The 21,001-nt window shown below is 36.4% G+C and overlaps 1 protein-coding gene across 3 annotated transcripts; it reads left to right on the forward strand.

Annotated features, from left to right (window-relative positions):
- The first annotated feature begins 11,485 nt into the window (after window positions 1-11,485).
- On the forward strand, window positions 11,486-20,768 carry edaradd (EDAR-associated death domain). Of its 3 annotated transcripts, none has more exons than XM_084393224.1 (6): window positions 11,486-11,776; window positions 16,306-16,364; window positions 16,895-16,946; window positions 17,142-17,212; window positions 17,585-17,636; window positions 18,933-20,768. In XM_084393224.1, the coding sequence occupies exons 1-6, from the start codon at window positions 11,719-11,721 to the stop codon at window positions 19,307-19,309; spliced, it is 669 nt and encodes a 222-aa protein (XP_084249350.1). In that variant the 5' UTR covers window positions 11,486-11,718; the 3' UTR covers window positions 19,310-20,768. The 3 variants fall into 3 exon arrangements, with proteins under 3 accessions (XP_084249350.1, XP_084249351.1, XP_084249352.1); XM_084393225.1 differs by having other exon boundaries at window positions 11,523-11,776; window positions 16,895-16,937; XM_084393226.1 differs by lacking the exon at window positions 11,486-11,776 and adding an exon at window positions 15,849-15,961.
- Window positions 20,769-21,001: the final 233 nt, after the last annotated feature.

A 21,001-nucleotide genomic window follows, 5' to 3' on the forward strand; every position in this document is an offset into this window, starting at 1 on the left:
GATGTTCCTGGTATTCCTGAACAATGAGTATATGTGTGTAAATGTCTACATTTCACTTATTTATAATGTATAAATGTATAGCATGTATAAAGGTTTGCAAAACCACTTATACAGCAAAGAATATTGTTCTTAACTAGTCGTTTTGTCTTGTTTTCCAGTAGAAATATCTAAAAATCCATAAAACAAGATACATTTGCATGTGTAATATAAGAGAATATCTATATCTTAAATTATTTGTTGTTGTTTCAAGCATAAATCTAACACAATTTAAAGAGGTTTAGGTTTCAGAAGAAGAGAAAATAACAATTGAATATTTAACATGTTAAATAGTGTTGAGGATATTTTTACAGGAAACCAAGACAAAACACAGATTTTTTTTTTTTTTTTTTTTTTGCAGTGTAAACAACATGGCAGAAAGCTCTCATGCCAAAGCAGGACTGAATGTATTGTATGTAACGTAATAGCTGATCTAAATGAAGGCTGTGAGTTTTAATATCTTATCTGTCTTGTACAGATTGAGGGGCTCAAATCATTGTGTGTGTACAAGCTACCGCTGAGAGTCATGTTAATGCAAGTGTGTGTGGCCTTGTGGCATAGTGTGTCTTACACAGTCCTCTTGTCATGGGCTTATTAAAGCTGACTCTATTTTCCTCCTCACGCTCTCTCTCTTCTCTCTTCTTTCTCACTTTTCGCTTTATTTCACGCTGTTTTGTTTCGATCGTTAGGTTGTTTTAATTTCGATCTGAATAATTAAATATGATCTTTTTTTTGGTTTTGATTTATTTTCGTGTTGCACTCAATCTAATAAGATGGACGTCCACTAACTGTGATTGCTCCCCTAGTACACCTCTACACAGGAAATAAAGTTTGGGATATCCTGTTTAGAGCTAAGTGGCTGCAGTGTGTCTCTTTTTATGATTGTTTCTGAATACACACACACACTCAAAAGGTGTCATCAGTAATGGTGTTGTGGACACTAATTTGAAATTAGCAACTGTAGTTTGCCAAGATACTCATAATTAAAAGTAGTATTAGAGTACTTTTTTAAAAAGAAAAAGTCATTGGCAACACTACAAAATTAACTACACTGATATTTAAAGCAAGCTAGCTTTGAAATCATAAGATCCATCATCCCACCCTCCCTTCAGAGTGTCTCCAAAGCCAAGGCTCCTTCAAAACACATGAACGCTCACAGCCAGAGCCTGAGTCTGCAAAGCGTCTCGAGAGATGGCGTTAAAATACCTCATGTCTCAAAGAACATAACATTGCAATATTAGTGAATTTAAACAACTTAAAGAGCACTGACTTTGACAGTGTTGCAATAGAAATGCATAAATCCGAGTCTGAGGACGTGAACAGCTCCGAGTAAAACGTCACGGCTTGCCATCTCGTAATTATGGTTACAACACTGCGTGAACGCAGAAAAAGTTCGCTCGGCGACCGGCATCCTGAGGTGGAAATGGAAAATAATTAGCGTAGCTGCTGTTCATAACCCTTAAAGCAGTGCATAGTCATGCTTTTGATCTGACATAAATAGAGTACAAGGTTATGAATGCTTGGCAGAGACGTGTCGTTAATCTAGATTTAAACTTGGAGACTGAGTCTGAGCCCCGAACATTATCAGGAAGGCTATTCCAGAGTTTAGGAGCCAAATGTGAAAACACTCCTGGACTTAGATATCCTAGGTACTACCAAAAGTCCAGAGTTTTGTGACCTTAAAGTGCATTTGTATGGATTGTAGGGTGATAAAAGACCAGTTAAATGCACAGCAGCTGAACAATTTAGGGCCTTATAGGTAAGTAGCAATGCTTTGTAATCGATACGGGACTTAATAGGTAACCAATGTAGGGATGATAGAATTAGGGTTATATGATCATATTTTTTGGACCTGGTAGGACCTCTACCCAGCAAACACATTTGCGTTGTGGCAACGTCTGTGGCACGTTGCATTTCTGCTATAGCAACATCGCTGTCTACGTGCTCGCAACATTGTAACAACGTAGAATTGTAAGACGCGCCAGGGCTGTAGCAACGTTGTTGCGTGACATTCAGCAAATGAGAGACGACGTTCTGGCCATTTTTTTTTTAATGCTAGATATAGATATTCCCCATTTAGCATGTTTTGTGGTTAATTTTTAATTAGTCATATGTTTATATACTTTTATATACACAACCTTAAGCAATGGCCCTGAACGGTGGTTCAATGTCAACATTGTGACAACGCTGTAACAACCTTCACCACACAACGTAGTTATAGCAACCTTTTGGCCATGTTGTTAAAACGTTGTTAGAAGGTTGGGTACGTTGTGCCAACGTTCCGTGTTTGCTGGGTAGCCTACCAGTTCTTAACCATTTCAAACAGTTTCACGAGTTCACACTTACAAATAAGTCAGATAGAATAAATGCGTATTTGGCGTCCTATCCGAGGAGAGGGCTCCGGGCTCGGTATTCGGCCCGAACCCAGAGTACTCCCCCCGTATTCCTGGCTGTGAAAGAACAAGCCAAGAGTGAGGAGTCGGGGTGGTGGAGGGATGCTGAAACTGTCAAGGAAGTTAGGTGAGTTGACAGAGTGAATATATGCTTCCTCTCATGCTGATAGGGTAGACATGGTAATTGTTTGATGAGTTGATTGATTATTTGAACGTGCTCCTCCCGAACTTTGTTAATAAAACATCATATAAAAAAAAGTGTTTATGAAAAACATTTCCTACCCTACCTCAGTATGGTGCTCTCAGTATGTTTCATATTTACCATTGCTCAGCGAAACGTAGTCATTTTAATAGGAATGCGCGCCATCAGGAGTTTAGCGTTTGAGCGAAAAAGTTCCTCGCTCAGATTAAGCTCATGTTCAAGTAACGTTGGTTTGAAAGTAACTTTGATTTGTGTACCTTATGCATCGCTACTGACAATGGACCTTTTACCATGCAATTTTTTATTAATGTGACAGCATCTTTACACTGACAACTATAACTGTCACCACACCTCATGTAAGTAGACTTAACATATTTGTAATTTTTTTGTGTACATTTTTCAAAGGTATTAGGCCCTATACGGCTATTTGTTTCTTTATGAGTAAATCTTTTAAATTTGATTTAAAAAATAACAGTACGCATATAAGGGGACAATACAAATTTATAACCGACAAGATCATGCAACATCAAGAGGGTATTTACCTGGCACAGAAACACATTTTGGGGATGATCAAATTAATCAGAAAATCATTTGATTAGTGAAGTTTTATTTGCAAAAAAACCTGAATGAACCGATTCTCTAAAAGAAAGAGAAAGAGGACGGAGCTATTTGATAATTAATGGAGATCCTTTTGTTAATTAGCTGGATGCTAATAATTATAGAAATACAGTATATACCTTCAATGCACTGACGTTTTTTTAGCGTATACCAAATTAATAAATGACATTTATTCATCCTGGACAGTAGGTGCAGGTGTTTGCATAAGCTGTATTTGCCTGTCTAATAAAATAACAGAGATTTCATAATGCACATCCAGAACTTTTTTCTGTTATTCTCTATTTATTGGGTGACCATGGGCCAGTCCATGAATTTCATCTTAAAAGTTCTTTGTGCTCTTTGTGAACACAAATCACTCCATAACTCAGATTCCATTTGTAGTCCAGGTAATGAGTTCTGGCTAGACTGAACTTGGACTCACCTTCTCTGTTGGAAAATGGCCTTCAGAAAAATTTCATTTGTCAATTCTTTCATGCCACTAATAAAGGAGATATTCACGTTGAACAGAACCTCAGATAAAGAACCAAGAAATGAAAGCTTTAACGTATAAGTTCTGCTGGGAAGACTCAATTGTTAGGTCACTTATTACCTTCTCATCTATCCAATCGCGTTCTAATACTTGTAGTATAAAAGATCGATACTTACACATGTTCGCAGATGCTGACGCTTTCATTCACCTCCATCCTCCCCACCACCACCACCACCAGGATGGTCCCTTCCCATACCTCACAGGGGGTCGGCTGCACCCCTGCCTTCGTCTTCAGGCAGGAAATGCAGATTCCGTACCCTCGGTTTATGAGCTATGCCAAATAACTTTATATCATAATATTTGCTTGCTGGGCTGTTAATAAATGTGTACTTGTTACGGTATTTTGCCTCCTGAGTCTTTCTGGTAGAACTAACTGACCCAGTGTAACTGTAATTGGGCACACAGACTCCTTAAGTTCCATGTGAACTGATAACTGATACTGATACTGATACTTATATGCCTTTTATGGAAGTAGTCTTCTGTACTGTTATCGAGGCTCTTGATGACGTGCTAGCCGAGGTTTGCAGCCTTTCGCTTGAGAAGAACCCCTAGTTGAAACCCACAGCCCCTGAGGCTGTGCCCAGGATTCCCATCAGCTTTAGCCAGTGTGAAATGCACTGCAGTTTAACGTATGTGACAGGACAGATTAAAGACTGCGGAACACAGATTCATCAATCATCCAACAAACATTTGCATCAGCTGTGTTTCTGCTCTAATGCCTCGTGTGTTTCAAAAACCTACAGTCTTTTAGTCATTTAGGCCAAGCGCTGTTGTGTGAGAGGCAGAATATTCAAAATATTCATAAACGCGCACATCCACACAGTCTGCCTAAATGCTTTTCATTAAAGTTTAAAATGGTTTGATGGGAAGCAATTATGTCAGAATCAGACATAATCAGCTGTTTTCAGACCAAACTGCTCTTCATGAGACAGAGCATCTGCTAGCGAGCAGACACATTTTATTATAGTCATTTTTCTCTGTCATTTACTATTATCTTGTTGCTTTGAAAAGCTTTTCTACTATTGTTTGGCATTCGAATGAATCAGCAGAGATGATGTTCAATAATGATGTGCTTGAATGTGTGCATTTCTAAACAGTCATCATTCAGACTGGAGCGACTTAGATCGCATGAAGAGTTTTTAAATGTCACATAAATGGCAGGGCAGTGGTCTCTGAGCCCTGTAGAGAGTGTTATTTTAGAGGGCCTGCCACAGTGACTTGTGCTCAACCATATCACATACAATCTTACAAAACACTCTTTACTCATTCTGAATAGATTAAAGCATTCTTTGAAACACAGCAGTAATGCTTCCTCGTTTTATACTGTGTTGTTGTATATTCTTAAGCAAAAAAAAAAAAACTGCTATGTGTTCTGTGCTAGACTAATTTAGGAGAGAAGTGTTGATAGTGTTTTAAGAAATATTAGACAAGGTTTTCCTCTTTCTACAGTAGACAATTATTTAGCTTGTTGCTTACTGAGACATGTTTACGGAGGCTGTGGAGGCACCTCAAAGGAATTTTAATTGCACATTGAAGTAAATCTACTTATGCTGTAATAAAATAACAAGTTTTTATTTCATTCCAGGGGATATCTCAGCTCTGAGCGTGTCTTAGGCCTTGTCAACACTGATACGGTTTCGGTTGAAAACGCATCCTTTTCTCTCCGTTTTGGCCTTCTGTCTACACTGAGACAGCGTTTTTGTCAACAACTTTGTTGTTGCTTGAACAGGGGGACCTTGCGTGCGCTGCAGGATTTCAATCCACGACGGCGTAGTGTGTTACTAATGGTCCTCTTTGAGACTGTGGTCCCAGCTCTCTTCAGGTCATTGACCAGGTCCTGCCGTGTAGTTCTGGGCTGATCCCTCACCTTCCTCATGATCATTGATGCCCCACGAGGTGAGATCTTGCATGGTGCCCCAGACCGAGGGAGATTGACTGTCATCTTGAACTTCTTCTATTTTCTAATAATTGCGCCAACAGTTGTTGCCTTCTCATCAAGCTGCTTGCCTATTGTCCTGTAGCCCATCCCAGCCTTGTGCAGGTCTACAATTTGTGTGTGTGTGTGTGTGTGTGTGTATGCGGGTGTGTGCATGCATGCATGTTCATGTACATGCATCTCCCTATTTATTCATGATAATTTGATTGTCAGTAGAAGTATTTCATTAATCAGTGCTTCATTGTGTTGCAGGCAACGTGATCAGGGGCGTTTAAGGACAAAGAAGGAGAGAGTTTTTTATACTTTTTTATTGTGGCCTTTAGTAAGTGATCGTTAGTGGTTTTTGCTTATTCTGTTAAGGCCAAACATGTTCAATTGGTTGATGTTTTAATAAAACAATTGGTTTACATTTCCATCCGCAGAATCATCATCATTTTTCATAATTTTTATGCTAAAATATCTCAATAGAGCTGTCTCCAAAATATGCTGATTAGTCATGTTGAATTAAAGGTTTATGAATGTCCAATTAAGACTCCATTACACCCATAACTGTAACTCAAACAAGCAGTATAACCAATACGGTAACTGTTGTCAACCCTGTTACTGATGTGTCAACCCTGTTACTTGTATAATATTCTATTTAAAAAATGAAAATAAAAATGTAATCAACTAATTGTAAATGTTTAGTAAGAGAGGCTAATAATCCACTCAAAATTGAATTGAGGTGTTTTATTTTTGTCTCCATACATTTTTCTTAAAACAGAAGATGCTGGGAGAGTGTAATTTGGAATGAACGTATTCATCCAAAAAAAAAAAAAAACTTTAAATATTCTCAATTCACAAACACTCTTAATGTAAAGGGGGGGTATCTTTCACAGTATGTCAGATTTGTTCTATATATCTATTTAAAACCTTTTCAAAAAGTAATTAATATGTCAGTAACAGGGTTGACCAAACACACACATTTACGTTGGTTATATGAAAAACATTTTTTTAAAATAAGATAGCCTGAGATGGCACGACACATTTTCCTGAGAGGTAAGGATCTACTTCATCCAAAAAGGGGCTTAAAGATTTTCAAAACAGTATTTTGAAAATCAAACATTAAAAGTGGGAAATGGCATGTTTTCGTATAATGACCCAAAGACGTGACTTTTTGAAAGTGCTCTCCAAAGTGGATAAATTTGAAAACTACATTTTCGCGTTGTAGTCTGGACTGTGAAAATGGAGGTATTCTAAACCGATGACGCAGTTTTAGTCATGTGACACATACTGAACCGATAGATACCGATATTGTGCCTGTTATGTGCTATCTGTTGCTAAATATGTTTCTTTGTACACTCTTCATATCACAGTTCTGCAGAGATGACAGAAAATTCACTCGTATTTGCTGTCCTGTGTCAAAACATGAAAGCATTTGCGTTTTAGACCAAATTATATTGGTGACTTATAAGACTGGACGTAGGCCTATCAGTGAATGGTGAGATATTTTTCTAAATAAAATGATCCTGACAGAAGAATGGCATGAAAGCCTTGTTATGTCTGTTCCATCTGTATCATCTCAATGAGCGTTTATGAGGTTTTACCCATGCACAATAAGGTGAATTTGGCGTTTTCGACATTTCAGTCATGGATGTGAAACTTTTGGAAAACGCTTGAAATCGCCAGTGGTGGACTGAGAGCGTTTTGAAACGAAAACGGCGATTTCAAATGTATCCGGCTTAATGTAGACGTATCGGTAACACTTTAGAATACTGTTCCTTCATTAATGAATAACTACACAGGAACAAATGAGTAATGCACTATTAACATTGTAGTAACTACTATTAACTAACAAGAAACTCTGATTAACGAATTAGTAAGTCATAGCGTTCAATCGAATGTGGTAGTTCACTATTAGCTAATCAGTAACTATTTTTCATACCTCACTGAAGACTACTAAGAACTACTATATACAGGTTCATAATTAATATTAATAATGCATAATATATAATAAGGTAATGGTATAACTCATTAGTAATTAATCAAGTGTTACTACATCATGCTAAAGGAACTACTAATTATTTGGATCAGTATTCTAAAGTGAAAAACATGATAACTACCTAATATTGACTGAAGTCATTGTAAGTTTTAAGGTTTTTGTAACGTTTTTGATAGTAATGACTCAAGTGTTAACATCTTTCTAAAGGAACTACTAATTATTTGGATCAGTATTCTAAAGTGAAGATCATAAGAACACACAAGTAATGACTAAAGTGTTACCAAATCCATTGGAAGGAATTACTATTCAAAATCTTACAAAAATCTCAAAAGCTTACAATGACTTCAGTCAATATTAGGTAGTTATCATGTTTTTCACTTTAGATACTGATCCAAATAATTAGTAGTTCCTTTAGAATGATGTAGTAATACTTGAGTCATTACTAGTGGGTTACCATTACCTTTTATTTTAAATTATGCATTATTCATGTTAATTATGAACCTGTAGATAGTAGTTATCTGGGAGGTATGAAAAAAATAGTAGTTATTGATTAGCTAATAATGAACTACTACATTCATCTGAGCACTATTACTTACTAATTTGTTAATCAGAGTTTCTTGTTAGTTAATAGTAGTTACTAGAATGTTAATAATGCGTTACTCGTTTGTTCCTGTGTAATTATTCATTAATGAAGGAACAGTATTCTAAAGTGTTACCGACGTATCCTTAAACTAGTTGAAAATGCAACAGCTTATTATGATGACACTAGTCAGCACTATCCCTAAATATAATTCTTTTTGTAAATGTCTGATTGTCTAATATTTTTCTTGCATTCCACACAAGGGCATCAAGCAATTAGAACTCAATATTTACTTTTTTGGGGGAGTCACCAATCACAATTTCCCTTGTTATAAGGCAAAACAAAAAAAAATTAACATTAAGCAAAAAAAAACATGTTGGAGGAACACATTAAGTTTGATAATAATTTGTGTTTGGGGGAATTTTTCTATAACCATGAGACAATTGTTTTTTTGCTTTTGTTTTTTACCTACAACTTCATTATGGTAAACACTTTGTTTATTTTATTTATTTATTTATTTGTTTGTTTGTTTGTTTTTCAAAATCCACTTCAAAACCATGAGAGAAACTGAAACTCTTACAGTAGTTCTGAGTCATGTCTTTTTAGTTTTGTCATAGTTACAAAAGCTGAACTGAATCTGATTACATACTTATCTCCCAGTTAAGATAAGTCACTCGATTTAGAAATAGATCACATCATCTCACAGCACTGAAGATGTAAGACCGGAGACTTATTTTGTGCTTTCAAAACCAGACACTGAAAAAACAAGAAGGCCAGACACTTTTTCTTTTTTCTGTTAGTGTCACTGTAATATTTTGGGCAGTCGTGGCCTATTGGTTAGAGAGTCAGACTTTTAACCCAAAGTTTGCGGGTTCGATTCTCAATACCGGCAGGAAAATGACTATGGGTTACCATACGTGGCTATCACGTCACAGTCTAATATAGATACTCTGTAGTAGCTCTTCCTCATTATTCAAAGAATGAAAAATGACTAAGAAAATACACATGAATAAGAAATGATTGGAGATATGTTCATTTTTCAGTAATTAGCCCTGCAGATGAAGTGCTAAATTTGATTAGCACATAATTAACAGTAGCCTAGCCACTTGCTTTTCATTTAGGTCGTCCCTCTTCTCAAACCCACTGCTGTTTAACGGACCATTTCAAGAATGAAAACAGGCCATTGCATGGCTGTACATCACACAATGGCCTGCCATTTTTAAACAATGGAGCATTTAGTAGGCTACATCGCGAGCAGCTAATTATTCTGGTTGATGCTTTCCAAGAAGTGTATTAATGTCCTCTTTCTACATGGATACATCTAATACTTCACCTCAATGAAGTGAAGCCAACATTAACATTTATAGAGGATGAGGGGAGGAAAGAGATGGAATAACCAAACTGTGTCATAAATGAGCTTGGAGAATCAGGGAACTATTGTTTACTCATTATTGCGGAGATGCTCTTTAAGCACAAATTATGATCTTGCTTTGTCACTATTCTGTATATAGAACACTAGTGTGCTCTATTCTAAATCATTATTCTATAATATTTTGCTCTGCTATTCTATAAGTTGAATGCTGTTAGGCTTTGCGTTATTCTACATGTAAGAACACGTCTGTGATCTGTCACTATCTGTAAATGGAACACTATTGCGCTCTGTCACTATTCTTCATGTGAAGAACACTATTCCTTTCTGTCACTATTCTGTAAATAGAACACTATTCTCCTGCCACACGTTTTCATTTGAATTGAGCACCAAATGTGAATGTAAATACAAACTGAAAAATAACATGCGACATGGGTGACCTTAGCATGTGCACTTCTCTAAAACCCTACGTTTAATTTTATTTAGTTGAAATAAATCACTCTGATTGATTAATCAAAGCTTATCAAACCTGTTTGTTCTCTGGGTACTCTGTTAAAATGTTATCCTTGCAGATAATACCATAATCAACCAAGAGCTCGGCAAAACAATTCCCTCTGTCATTCTTAGCAGAAATTATTATTATTATGAGGCAAATAATGTGTTTTTTGTTTTTTTATTTACCATGGCCTTATAGCGACCCACAGTGGTGACATTCTGAAATACACAGACGCGCGCGCGCGCACACACACATACAGACACGTTGGGTTTTCATGTTTTATGGAGACATTCCCTCAGGCATAATGATTTTTTTTTATACTGTACAAACTGTATATTCTAACCCTACCCCTAAACCTACCAATCACAGAAAACTTTCTGCATTTTTACATTTTATACCTACTTTCGTATGATTTAATAGGCCTAAGCTCATGGGGACCAAAAAAGATTTAGGTTTACCTGAACCACACACACACACACACACACACACACACAGAGATGTTTTTTTCACTATATTAGTGAAGATATTGCATAGATGTCCATTACATATTTAACTATATAAGTGAGGACATTTTGTCCCTCACAAGTATAATTGAAAAAGTACACACACAAACTGAAACTATAGCCTATTTTTGAGGCAGTTTTTTCCAACCACTGTATTACACATAGGCTACTGGGCCAGGGGTTATTTTTGGCAATAGCCTACGCCCAGCAAGTTAGCAATAGTCCTATAGACCACGCAACGAGTTTAAATTGACACAGACAAATGTAAGTAGTAATAAAATGTAAATAGTAGGCTTAACTGTCATAACTGAGAGAAGCTGCGTTTTGTTTAGGTAAGTGTGCTCGCTTTAAGATGTAGCTTATAGCCTCCTATTGCTATTTTTATTTTTTATTTTTTCTTCCTAAATCAAGTTAAAAAATAAAGTTTATTCACAAATTAGCCCAGTTAACTAAATTAATTTAGAAAGTTTGGCCGATATGTTTGAGAAGTCACTTCGAAAAGAAAATATTTAATTTTTAGCCTACTTGATGGTGCATTCCATTGTTCATCCAGATCTTTTCTTTTTTTTATCCTCATGAATACAATTGAGAATATTCATTAACAATATTGTTAAGCAAGTAGCCTACATTGTGTTCCCTGTGAATCATTAAACTTATGACCTTATCTATTTTTTACGTTGGCCAGATACTTTTATACGAAGCAAGAACATTTTGTTCCCTGGGAATCATTAAACTTATGACCTTATCTATGGGACATTTCACGTTTGTAGTCAGAGGCAGAGGTGAGAAATTATGGCGTTATCTATGGCGTAAATTCTCGCGCATCTACTACGCAATTTCCTAGAGTGGGAGAGAGATTCTTGAGCGCTCCGCTCTCCCATAGCTCGCGTCATTATGTCTGTTATGCTGTGCAAGAAAAGGTGGCTCAGGTAGTTTGAAGGTTTTTGTGTAGACTCTATCTGCCAGGACAGCACGCGCAACTCGCTCACCTCGCTCACAGGTGAAGGAAACACCGGAGTTGTCCCGAAACATTTTCATCCAGTTATCGTGTAAAGGTCATCAGCGAACTTTTCCTATGTTTGAAACAATCGCAGTGAACATGACGAGCTTGAAGGCGTTTAGCGAGCCATTTGGTAAGTAAATCTGCGTGATCTTTACTAAACTGTCTTTGTTCCTGGAGAAAATGTGCTTTATACCTGAGTGGCAAAGTTTTTTCTCGGTCTTTAAGTAGGCTACTTGGTTTCAGTTTTTCTAATTAATGCAGTGTATGAATGAATACTATAAGAACTTAGGTCTTTAGTTGCTTTGTAAACATAAGTAGACTATATATATATATATATATATATATATATATATATATATATATATATATGTATGTTTGTATGTATGTAGCCTATGTATGTATGTATATGTATGTATGCATGCATGTATGTATGTATGTATATATATGTATATATGTATGTATGTATGTGTATGTGTGTATATATTATGTATTTATGTATGTATGTATATATATATATATATGTATGTATGTATGTATATATATATATGTATGTATGTATATATATGTATACATATATATATATATATATATGTGTGTGTGTGTGTGTGTGTGTGTGTGTGTGTGTGTGTGTGTGTGTGTGTGTGTATGTATATATATATATATATGCGTATGTATATGTGTATGTGTGTATATATATATATATATATGTATGTATATGTATGTGTGTATGTATGTATATATATATGTATACGTATATGTATGTATATATATATATGTGTGTGTGTGTGTGTGTGTGTGTATGTATACGTATATATATATATATATATATATATATATATATATATATATATATATGTATATATGTATGTATATGTATATGTATGTATATATATGTATATGTATGTTAGGACGCATCAAGTGCAACTCAGGTTGACTTTATCTTGCTACAGCTGTAGTCTATGGTGTGACTTAAGCTATAGGCTACGAATGCCGTGTTTAATTTGAAGAGTTACTAAAACTTGCTGTTTTGATTTTTAAAGGCTTTTCTTCTTTGTATGTAGAGGTGGTCGGGTTTATACTGCAGGATTTGTTTGTGTTGCTTCTGCTAGTGTATGGGTGGCCATGCAGAAGAAGATCTGTGCAGAGGGTTTTGCCCTGCAGGATTATATTATGATGTGGTTTACATTTTATCTGTTCAAGTGCATCCCGAGCAAGCAGCTACACGCTCTCTGCATTCCCTGGCTGAGCAGAAACACTCATGAATAGATGCAGGCTGCACAGGTTTGGATTCGTCTGTAGTACTGACTGGGGCTAAATGTGGCACCTGTAGATGGATCTGTCCATGAGTTTTAGTTTATCTCTCTACAGCTGTGAAGAATGAAACACACTGGATTGTGAATGAGTAAAACATTTGTAGCTGACATCAAATCATTTTGCATAAGCTTTTTTTTTTCATTAGTGTTGGGTTTTTTTGTTAGTGGGGCAGAAGTGAAAATATCTTTCCAGAGATAACATCAGTTCAAGGTGCTAGGCACTTTCCGGTTTGATGCTTACATCAGAGTTTGTTTCTTGTTTTTTCCCTGCATGTACTTTCAGCAGTCACCATCATTGCATTAAAAGTGCGTTTCACTTCAGACAGCCAACATCCTGTTTCAGCTGATGGGATTTCTTAGAAAATACCCTTTAGATTTCATATTCAAGTTTTCAAGGACCGTTTTTAGGAACCACTTTATTCCTCTGAATTGTGTTTGTCTGTCTTTCGTGTGAAGCAGCGGCAGTGGTCATGAACGCACGTTGTGTGGTACAACTGTGGTTAAGCTGTCTGGTGTAGGCGAGACTGGGGTTATAACCATTCAACATGATCAACCTTTTCCCTCACCGGCCTTAGGAAACAGACAGGCAGATTTTTCTGTCTGATGTCTGAAGTTGTGACTTTACTGTCCCTTAGCATAACTCTGTATAAAGGAAGTTAAAATTTAATATGTTTTATCTTGAAAAAGAGACGAATGATAAAAGTTAAAAAAATGCTTTCTATACTTGTTTTGCAGTAACTTGGACTATTCCAAGTGCCTATTATTGACCCAGTGCTGTCATCACTTCAGGGCTAGCATCATACTGGGGCAGTGTCGAAGGAAGTTACTTTTAAAAGTAATGCACCTTTCACGTCAAAAGTGAAATGAATAAGCCTCAGGCTGAAGGAAATGCAAAAGCACGCCTGTACAGTAGAGGGCGCAGCTCAAACAAACCTTTCATTCTAGATCGCAGAAGAATAGGATGCATGAGAAGAAAATTCAAAACTTAATTCAGCCAGGGGGGCAGCGTTTCATATTATGTTGAAGCTTCCCCGGGCGCCGCCATTGGCTATCAGACCATCACCTGCTGTTAGCATTCCATTGACTCCCATTCATTTTGGCGTCACTTTGACAGCGAATAACTTTACATCTGAGGCGTTTAAAGACTCCATTTGTCCATTATTTATTTCTAAAGAAACACGAAAATGTATAAAAGGCTCCATTACCTTGTATCTTACGTTATGGCCCCGTAGAAGCAGTTTTTGTAAAAATAGGCTAACGATTGCGTCATACCAACGCGACTCTCTGTCGCACAGTAGAGAGATTACCGTATGGACAGGAGGAGAAGCTCGCGCGCAATCGGGGGGACGTGGAGGCAAAATGGCAAAGTACTTAATCAGAATACTTAGCAAAAGTTTCTCCTGCTCCAGTTCATGGACACCTCCTACTCACACTCTCCGTCTCTGCAAGTTTCGGAAGGGAATGATTCAGATTTCGCTTGGCACAGCTACTAGAAGACAGACGGGTTGCTCACGTCACATCTACGTCGTCAAGCTCAGTGTGAGTCTGCGCAGTACGCTCGACCATCAGGAAGTTAGTGCTTCTAATTGACTTCACTTGCCTCCGTTGAATCCAATGGGGTCGCTGTGTCCAGTTTATATACTGTCTATGAATTCAGCAATAAAAACAAAAAAATGAAACCCAAATGTTATTCTAAAGTAAGTTTTGCTGATTATTATGGTTGAATTGGATCGTCAAAGGTCAGCAGCAAATACACTGCTTAATAAAGTGAGATTAAATACATAAAGTATATTTATGTTATTTAACATTTAATTATTGCAGGTTTGCGTAAAATTATGGTTTGCATTTCACTGTTTTTCTTTATTTTAAGGAATACTGAATCTGTTCAAACTGCAAGTCTGAGGCCCTTCTTAATAATTGCTCAATTGCAAGCAATTGTTGCCACGTCACATTATTGGAAATATTTCCATTTTAAACCATGAAAGTGCAAGTTATTAATAAGTCTCAACCCCAGCCAATTATTCACTTTATGAATTATTCACTTTATAGAAAGTGAAACATAAAATCTACTTCAAAATGTTCTGATAACGGTATATAACAGTCTTAATTTATTTTCTTAATATTTCCCTTGTGGCCCTTACGTAGTAAAAAAAAATGAGAAGAGAAGTATTTTGTGTAAAAAAAATATATATATATATATGTGTATGACTATTTTAGCACAAATTATGAGCTTATTGCCGATTTTTTATAATTCTTGACAAAATTAGAATATATAAAAAAAAAATGTTTTTTTTTATTTTTAAGAAAAGTTTTGGGTGGGCCTGTTGAAAAGTGGGTGGGCATAGGCCCGTCAGGCCCACCCATAACGCCGTGCCTGGTGTAAACTAAGTAATCTAACATCTTTTATTATGATGCGCTATGAAATTATTGCAGGGCAAATTAATTGTAATATTAATTTAATAATAAAAGTAGCCTAATAATAATCCTTCAGATCAAGATCATCGCAGCGGGGGCTAAGCCGGGCCTCAAGAAAGGGGAGGGGCTTATCCAGACCAAATGATTAGGGAATTCCTGCATGTCACCAGAGGAAACTGTCATTGCACAGGTTAAAAAAAGAGTAAAAATAGAACGCCTGCATGGATAAATCGTTCACAATAAGATCAATAAAATACTTTTATATAATATGTAGGTTGGATTTTATTTCATGACGACTTTAACTCTTTACTTTGATTCTAGCATTAAAGCTCAACGTTGTTTTGGCGATAACATTGAATGGCATGAAAGCAGAGATCTGTATTTGAATCTGCCACAGGGCAGCGTTGCCACTGAATTGCAAACGCACAGAGGCTTTCACAAACTCACACGCGTCTCTCACACTTCCTTCCTCTCACAGTCACTTAGTAATTTTTACTAGCAATCCTCTCTGTTTCTTGGTTCCGTAATTGTCATACAGCTTCTGAGGAGTGTTTGTGATCTGCTGCTGCTCGACTTTTTGGAATCCGGCAAGTAACTTGTATAGCGAAGGAGCCTTTTTTTGCGTCTTTGAAAATGAGATATTTAACTGATGATTTTGGAACTCAATGTGTGGATTTGTTTCTCTTTAAATAGAAAAGAATCAAATGCTATCGCACTGGTCACATTTTGTTCTTGCATATCCTCAACGTTTGTCTCAACCTGTACCTTTTCTTTTGTGCCAAATATTGATATATATTAGCACAAATTCTGTATATTTATATTCACGAATGGAAAATATGTTGTTGTTCAGTGTGATGTAGTCTGTCTAACATGCAACATTGATGCACCAATGTTGATGTGATGTGGTGTTTGACCTTTGGGATTTTTGCAGGGAGAGTGGCTTCTGAACCGGTGGAGGACACTGACCCCAGCACCTTCATTACAGAGATGGTATGTTTTTATTGTTTTATTTTTCAAAAACAAACCGTTGATTTGTTCGTGTAAAGTAAAGGTCTTACTTAGAAAATTTGGGTGGAATGTTATGGATTGATGACGTTGGGTAAAACCCACTGCACTGACACATCAGTTGAATCATATGTGGTGTTTAGTTTTGGTTTGTTATGACAGACTACATGAGTTGTAAACATTGTCGTCTTTCATATTGTGATCAAATGCCACTGATTATGTAGGTTAGACATGATTTTCATACATGATATCAAAGTAGCATTGGATGGGAGGAGCAGGTTTGAAACCCACACTCTTACCTTGTTGTGTGACGCTCTCAGAGGTTTGTTCTAGCATGTTCTCTGCTCATTTATCCACACATCTGAAAGTTTAATTCCCCTCCCCTTCACTGTACACACCTCCTCTTTTCAAATGTGTCCCAACATGTAGAAAGTGAAACAAAGGTGTATTGTTTACCTCTAAGGTCTTTGCTGATGTTTTTTTTTTTCTTTTCTTTTCTTTTTTCTGTGTTTCAGTCTCTAAGGTCAAATTACCCTGTTCAGGTCACTGATCCACAAGGTATCAGAGGTATTTATTGTTTATTTATATTGTTGCTGCTTCTGTTTATTTCATGTCTGCTCATTGAATCAATTCTGCTGATCTCAGTTATTGAGAATGGTGACCTTTTAATGAGCCTCCACACTTTCCATAGAATCAAATGGAACTTTTAATTGTTAATAAAAGATCAGCAGATTTATTCATAGAAATGTGACTTCTCTACAGATCCTGTAACCCTACAGCTCAGCTCTCTTCCTCCTGGTTATCTGACGTCAGCGGTGGGCCGAATACGACAGGTGAGTCATGTGATCTTTTAGTTGCCTGAGGTCATTTATTTGCATATAGTTGGGTCTGATCACTTTCTATCATTATCTGTGGAAGTCACGTACTAATTTCTGACAACATCTTTATTTATAGATGCAAACTACACATTGTGTGGTGTACTGATTCTCGAGCAGTTGTATGATGTGGGCTGTGTTAGAAATGTGGTTTTTGTGTAAATGCCAAAGGCTACATTTTATTCCACTTCTCGGGGCTGTGCGGTTGTTCCCCCTACTACTTGTTTCATATGTTTCAGTTGAATCTTCTTTAGGGGTGTGGGTTCACTTGTTCTGTACCCCTTATTTTAATGTATTTGTGCTAAGTGTGATCTATTCTTTATCACCCAGCCTGTGGAAAATGACGGTACAGAATTGATTCCATCAGCTTCTGTTTCATCAGGTATGTATCGATGGTAGAATATTAGTTTTATATGCTACAAGTGATCACAACTTATACAGTGTAAAAAATTGGTAAAATTAAGTATTTAAGAAATTATTATTTAAAAGTACAGTATGCACCTTTTTTGTTGTTGTTCAAAATGTACCTAATGAGCAAGTACAACATGAATCTATATTCCAAACCATGTTTTTATCTTATCCTGAATCACTACGGTACACCTAGCATGCCGGCTACCATGTTCTTCCGCAAAATTTACATAGTGTACCTTTTAAAGTCCCCCTTGTGGTGAAAATCAAGCTTTTAATGTTGTTTATATTTCTATGTAATGTTTTAATATGCTTTAAGACCAATCATGTAAGTCAGCACCATTGCTGAGTATTTTCTCCTTAAAACTGCAGTGAAACAAAGACAGTTTGAATTCTGATGTCACAAACTACATTTTAACCAATCACTTTAACATGTGATCATCAACGAGTGGATCTCTGAGCTGGTGTGAGTGAGTGAAGGTGGGGCTAATTTGCATATTCATAGAACCGCATATACTTAATGAGGCAAGCGTGTAGAGTTAAATCAAGTTATTTTAAGGCATGAAGATTTTTTTTTTTCAAGAAAAAGAAACCGTTTAAATATGTAATTTTGGTGATCAAAGATGAGTTTTAAGGGATCAAATTATTGACTACAGGGGGACTTTATAGATTAGCTTTTAATGAGCATTAGATGATGGCAAAGGTAAATCTAAATTGATTCAAGCAAATGAGCATGAACAATTAGCCGATTAATTAATCTCTAAAATCTGCTGATATGGTATTGTTACAATGTATGTTGCTTTCCTGTGTAGTTTGTGTATCACATTCACACTTAAGTTTCAACAATGAATTTAGAATTCTGTAGAAATACTTTACTGAACTGAAATCGTGCATCAAAAATATTTAAAGATTATTTAAGATGATATATATAATGGTAACACTTCTCAATAGATCTCATTTGGTAACACTAGTAAATGCATTGGTTAACATGAACTAACAGTGAGAAATATAAAAAATTGTGTTACTGTATGTAAATATATAGTTGTTCATTATATGTTCATGTTAGTTCACAGTGCATTAATTAATGTTAATAAATTTTAAAAAATACATTAGTAAATGTTGAAATTAGCATTCTCTCATTTTAATAAATGCAGTAGAAATATTGTTCATAGTAGTTCATGTTAACTAATGTAGGTATAAGTATTGTTACTGTTGAATTACAATTTTGGATATATCCCATAATGTCTGCTTTTGTTTCCCCTCTCTCTAGACTTTAGTAAAGAACATAAGTCCTATAAGGAGTGTTTGTGTTCTGCCCCTCCACCCAAAATCAGTGACCTGATGAACGACGAAGACCTTCTGTACACCCTAAGGCTGAAGCTGGATCCAACTCACTGCACTGTCAAAAACTGGAAGAACTTTGCAAGCCGCTGGGGGATGAGCTACGACGAGCTCACGCTTCTAGAGCAGCGCACACACGGCGCCACCTACCAGAGTCCCACTCAAGAGTTCCTCCTGCGCTACAACCAGAAACCTGTCACGGAGCTCACCGAACTTTGCCAGCTTTACCAGCGCATCGATGTGCTACGATTGCTCCAGAGGTGGTTGGAGAACGACTGGCCCTCGCGCTGGCAGAAGGCCCATTAGCTGGGACTTAATAATAACTGGACCTTAATGAATGAAACGTGTTCGTAGAATCTGAAATTCATGGACAGCAGGTCAGAACACACACTACTGAACAGTGGTGGTACAAAGACAGTGTTTACAAGGTTGTACACTGGACTTAGTTTATTTTGAACTTTTTGGCTGATTTCATCTCTCCAAGTTGCACAGATTGGTTCACATCTTTGAAATACAGATATTAGCTATGCGATTGAAGGGTGATCAACAATATAAGCAGTGGCGCCTCAGCACTTAAGGAGGAAATGGAAAGACCACTCAGGTGTGACAACATGTCTGGAAATTATCTGTCAGTCTAGTCATACACTGTTTAATTTATTTTTAATACAAACAGCCATCTGTGTGTTGTGCCACTGTTGGTGGTTTTATGAAGTGTCCATAGTAACATTTGTGATGGTTTCTCACCTTTAGTCTTGCCTGCATTCTCGTAATGGCCTATGAATCAATCACAAATGAGTGGCTGGTCAGGACACAAAAACTGAATCTCCTTCATTTCAGCTGTAGTTCAGCTTCCTATAAGTTCCTATTGCAATAAGGCATTTATATCCCAGGAAAATATGAGGTTAGAGGTAGATCATCATTTTGATTGATGCCAAATCACATATAGATTACAGCTATTTTGCAGTTGATTCAAGTCTGTAAAAAGTAAAACAACATAAAAAAATGTTTAACCTTGGGATTTATTTAATTAAATATAGTCCTAGCTACAGGTATATGGTACAGGATGGTGTGCTTTGATTATTGGCCTTTGTCTGTAAACCATTTCTTGAATTAAATGCAAGACGTAAGAAAAGTTTTACTGACTATTTACGGTACACTAAAATTCGTTCTGCTCGTGTTCTATGAATGAGACTCATTCTGTAGGGAGGGTTTGTGAAGTAGCCAGTTAAAGATTCAAAATTTAGATTTAAGTATCATAAAACATTTTGATATATATTCAAATTCCCATTGCACTGCTTACTAAGCACTTGAATTTAGTATCACGGTTGGTGTGAATGGCACTTAAATTATTTTTCGCCCTATTATTAGGAGTCTTTAAGAAAGATTTAGTATGTCTCTGAGAAAGGAGCAGTAAAATAGCAGTATAACTGCAGAGAACCGTGGATCTGGAAGTTGATGGAACTTCAAACTGTCTGAGCTGTTTTAAATTTGATTATCGAAAATATTTGATAGTTTAAAAAAATGCAGCTGGTTGCGGTTTCAGAACTCATGGTCAAATATCAATCACAATGCAGGTAATAGGGTAGGTTTTGACAACATTACCTCTTCTAAACAAGATTATCTTTGTCCTCTTTAAAAAGTGTTTGGTTTTGTGCTCTGTACTCTACCTAGCTTTTAATTTCCTGTGTATGAATTGTAAAGCCACATCTGTTTGTGTGCATCAGAGGTTCTCTGTAAAAAAAATAAAACATTTATATGCACAGTATCTAAATATTTGTTAAAATTGTTTGTCGATAGGTACAAAATGTTTTTTTCATCAACAATACATTATGAACTATTGGCATAGTTGATGTCAGAAGTGGTGAAAAACTAAACAAATAATTGTAGATGTTTTACTGCTGTACTGCATCCATTTTTTTCAAGTTTATATTTAAGGCATCCCGCATAACAGTGTGACATAATCAGATCTGAAGTAAGCATTAAAATAAATTAGCCATG

This window comes from Rutilus rutilus (genome assembly GCF_951802725.1).
Source record: "Rutilus rutilus genome assembly, chromosome: 21".
In the NCBI taxonomy this organism is placed as follows: Eukaryota; Metazoa; Chordata; class Actinopteri; order Cypriniformes; family Leuciscidae; genus Rutilus; species Rutilus rutilus.